The 4,449-nt window shown below is 36.9% G+C and overlaps 1 protein-coding gene across 1 annotated transcript in view; it reads right to left on the reverse strand.

Moving 5' to 3' along the window:
* adgrd1 (adhesion G protein-coupled receptor D1) overlaps window positions 1-4,449 on the reverse strand; it is a 58,213-nt gene that overhangs the window by 11,172 nt on the left and 42,592 nt on the right. Inside the window, exon 9 of the mRNA XM_037680696.1 lies at window positions 1,210-1,313. Coding sequence (XP_037536624.1) covers window positions 1,210-1,313 — 104 coding nt within the window. The remainder of the gene's footprint in view (window positions 1-1,209; window positions 1,314-4,449) is intronic.

Genomic DNA, 4,449 nt, shown 5'->3' on the forward strand with positions numbered 1-4,449 from the left:
TATATATATATATATATATATATATATATATATATATATATATATACAAAGTACATAAATGCTTATTGTCTGCCACCACAGGCTGTATCACAAGGTGGTATGGGAATTGCACCAGTCAGAGCCAGAAACCACTTCAGAGGGTGGTGCAAACAGCAGAGGACATAACTGGTAGCAGTCTCCACACCATCCAGGACATCTACCACATCTGATGTCTGTGTAAAGCACGCAACATCATTAAGGACCACACCCACCCAGCACAAGGACTCTTCCGTCTACCACCCTCATGCAGACAATACAGAAGTCTGTCATCACACTTGAAATGACTCAAAGACAGTTACTAGCCACAAGCTGTCAGATTATTAAACTGTTGATAATAATACTGAACTACTGACATTGCACCAAGCCACATCTGTAGCACCTAATGTGTTTATTGCTGCTGCACTATGTGGCTGTATCATGTATGTCACTATCACAATTCATGTCAATGTCACTCAATACCTGTGCAATAATCTGTCACATAAACTGTGTAGTTTATGTTAGTTATGTGCAATATTTATCATGTACATTAAGCTTATGCCTGGAAATACTTGTTCATAAAAATTCATCCTACTTGTACCATTATATTCTACCATCTTGTTGTTTACTATAGTTCTTTTGGACCTTGTGAATATATCTATATACCTATATATCTATAGATATATATATATATAGTTATGACTTTTTGTGACTTTATTTTGTACCCTTAAGTCATATTTGAGCATTTCTGGTTTGTTTGTTTTTCTGTTTTTAGCGAGTCAAATCGGTTCTTCCCATCCTGAACATTTCATTGCAATGTTGACCTTGTGTTCACTTGCATATGACAAATAAACAACATAACCTTCAATGCCAGAGTTTTAAACCAACATAATTTTCTGATGGGAATGGATGCAGTTAAAGCTGTTTTGATCAAATATTGTAAATGGCATTATGCAATATTAAAATACTTCATCTGACCTGTTAGCAGTTGAACTATGTATTGAAGATGACTCTCAGCTACTGCCACACCATACTTTAACTCAACATCTGTAAAACTGACTGAGGTATGGACATTTCTGAGAACACAATCAATAGATCATAGACATCCATGCATAGATTTATTTGATAGTAAAAACATGATAATATGAAAAATGATAAATGTTCCACAACTTTCACTGATATGTTTCAACTTACGAAAGGACAGCAAAAGTAACCAGAGTGATGGCGAGGCAGAAGATGGAGATGGAGCACCCAATGTAACCAATGGTTGAGAGCGCCATCTTGTGGTCAGTAGTGAGCTGTGGCAGGAGACAAACCACTGTTAGTACTTCATTTGATTTAAATAGTACACACACTTTAGATACATGTAATATTAATGCAGCCTGGCTCACTGTGTCTTTGCATCAGACAGAAACCAAAACAAGTCCATGGCGTTCACAGTGATCATCAACAACTTCATCAAAGAAGCCAATTTCCAAATTTGTGCACAGGTTTTGGTATTACTATGTGCCTCAGTGGGGATTTTGAATTATTTAAATTCATACTAACTGCATAAATGATGTACAAAGTTCAAGAAGCCCAAATATCATTGTGGTAATTATGCTTTCTATCTGCACACATCTGTGACGTTTGGTTTTATGCATGAGTGTTGTTTTGGAGTTCAGGCTATTTTCAGAGTTTGGTTTTGATTCTCTATGAACTGTCTACCCATGTGCCCTGTTATTATGAGGGCAGAAGACTCTCCGGCTTCAAGAAAAGGGAAACATGGGATGTTCCCCCCCAGCTGGCGGGGGAGATGAGGCAGCCCACTAATTAGAGGCCGGCTGAGGGAATGTATAGTATCAGATAGACTGGTGTGCCTTTAAATACAGATTTACCTCACTTAGCTGCAAAAACAAGTCAACGTTTCTATTTTTATGAAGCTATTGTGGATGCTAGCCGTACTCTCACAGCACGCATTTTCTGCGGCAAAGCGACGGCATTTTATTCAGGCGAGGATTCTAAAATAATCTAATACTGAGGAGGACGGCAGTCAGGGAGAAGATAAAAGTAGCTGAGATCCCAGATGTAAAAGAGTGATTTTCTGCTGATGTTTTTAGAAGGACAAGTCTGAGGCTTTGATCTTTTGAAAATGACACATGCTAAGCCCCCAAACAACTGCACATCTTAAAATTATTTAAAGTCCATCAATCCACAGCAAGAACAGTTATTCACAAGTGGAAATGAATCAAGAATGTTGCTCCTCAGGAGTGAAGATTTTTCACGTCAGTGTCAAACTATGTAATAATCATAGAAATAGCTAAAACTCAAAATATATATCTCAAAATGTCCTGGCCTTAGTGCAAGTTAAAGGTCAAGGTTCATGTCAGTGCAGTTAGAAAATACTGATCAAGCATGGCAGGTTTGGAGGATGACAGGTTTGTAACACTGCGTGTAAAGAAACAACAAGATGTCTTCAGCATCATCTCTGAATTTGTCCAAGATCAAACAGATGATGTTATCATGAACACCTGAAATCAGTAAAGTCAGGTGGTGGAAGGTTGATGATTGGGGCTTGTTCTGCAGCCATAGAACCTCAACAACTTGCAGTCATTCAGTCAGTCGTGAAAGTACAGAGTCAAATTTAAAGCTATCTGAAAGGTGAAGCCTGGGTGAAACTGAGCTGTGCAAGAGGACCTTGATCCTAATCATATCACCAATTAACACCAGGAAGGCTAAACAAAAAACAGTAAAGGTTTTACAGTGAGTTTAGTCAAAGTTCAGACTTTAGATGAATTGAGCTAATCTTAATCCTGGATGAACCTAAGCATCATTTTTATTTGACTGTCGGAGTCAGGACATATTACAGCAGGGCTATTCAACTAACCTGCTCAGGGGGCCGCAGTTTCTGAAAGCCAGCAGCTCAGGTCATTATGTAAATAAACTAAGTATTACAATGATCTTTTATCTTTTAAATGTGTTTATTTTGCAGCATTGAATCATAAATGCAATAAACAGAGCCCAAAAGTGTAATTCAACGAAATTACATTTCAAGATTTATTTCCTTGCAATAAAGAAGTGATGTTCTCATGTGAAACAATATTAAAAACAAAAAATGACTCATTATATCTCCTATGTTACATAAATATTATTTTGCTTTTATTGACAAATCTTTACGCTTTTCAAAATAAAATAAAAGAATTGACAGTTTTTGATGTTCCCTGAATGACCGACATGTTGCTGTTCCAGGTGGGTCCATTAAGAACCAGTTCTCATTACAAAAAAATGGCTGCACAGACCAGTTCTTCCTCAAACTGTTCATAAATCGCAGGTGAAGTTTCCACGTCCCGCTCAGGTGTGAGTTTTGAGCAGAACCAAAAGAGGCGGAGCAGAACTCAGCTGGGCTGAAAGTGAGCACGATGCGTGCCCAACTTCTCCTTCGTGTTATTTACTAAAATTAATTAAATCAATCCATCTTATTTGTGGTTAATTATTTTTTAAGCTAACTACAAAGCTGCTGTGCGTCATCATCAATATTCCCCCAGTAATAAACCAGTTTGTTGTTTAATCTGCCACGTGGGTGATCACACATTGATATGATCTGTTTATCAGAACTCCCCGCAGAGCGGGAGAGAGAGAAAGAGCATGCAGCCTTTTGACTCGTGTTTCTGTTCATTTAACTCTTATTAAACATTAACACCAAAACACAGATATTTATAGGCCTTAAATTAGAGGCAACACAAAGATGTGTCTCTGTGTAACTTTATTTTCTTTCCCCCAAACCCACAAAGTTCTCTCTGTGAGCAAGTCCCAGAGAAACTGTGAACTGCAAAGGATGCTGGGTAGCCTTGTGGAAATTATATGTGCAATGTTTGTGACTGTTTACGATTTTTACGACTGTTTATAATGTTTCTGACTGTTTACAGTGTTTTTGACTGTTTACAATGTTTTTGACCGTTTACAATGTTTCTGACTGTTTACAATGTTTTTGATGGTTTACAATGTTTTTGACTGTTTATGATGTTTCTGACTGTTTACAATGTTTTTGACTGTTTCCAATGTTTCTGACTGTTTACAATGTTTCTGACAGTTTACAATGTTTCTGACTGTTTCTGATGTTTCCGACTGTTTATTATGTTTCTAACTGTTTACAATGTTTCTGACTGTTTATGATTTTTCTGATTGTTTACGATATTTCAGATAGTTTATAATGTTTCTGACTGTTTCTGATGTTTCTGATTGTTAACTCTTTCTGACTGTTTACAATGTTTCTGACAGTTTACAATGTTTCTGACTGTTTGTGATGTTTCTGACTGTTTACGATGTTTAAATGTTTATGATGTTTCTGACTGTTTACAATGCTTCTGACTGTTTCTGATGTTTCTGACTGTTTCTGATGTTTCTAACAGTTTACAATGTTTCTGACTGTTTATGATGTTTCTGGCTGTTAACTAT

This window comes from Nematolebias whitei, chromosome 8 (assembly GCF_014905685.2).
Source record: "Nematolebias whitei isolate Nwh7 chromosome 8, NemWhi1, whole genome shotgun sequence".
NCBI lineage: Eukaryota > Metazoa > Chordata > Actinopteri > Cyprinodontiformes > Rivulidae > Nematolebias > Nematolebias whitei.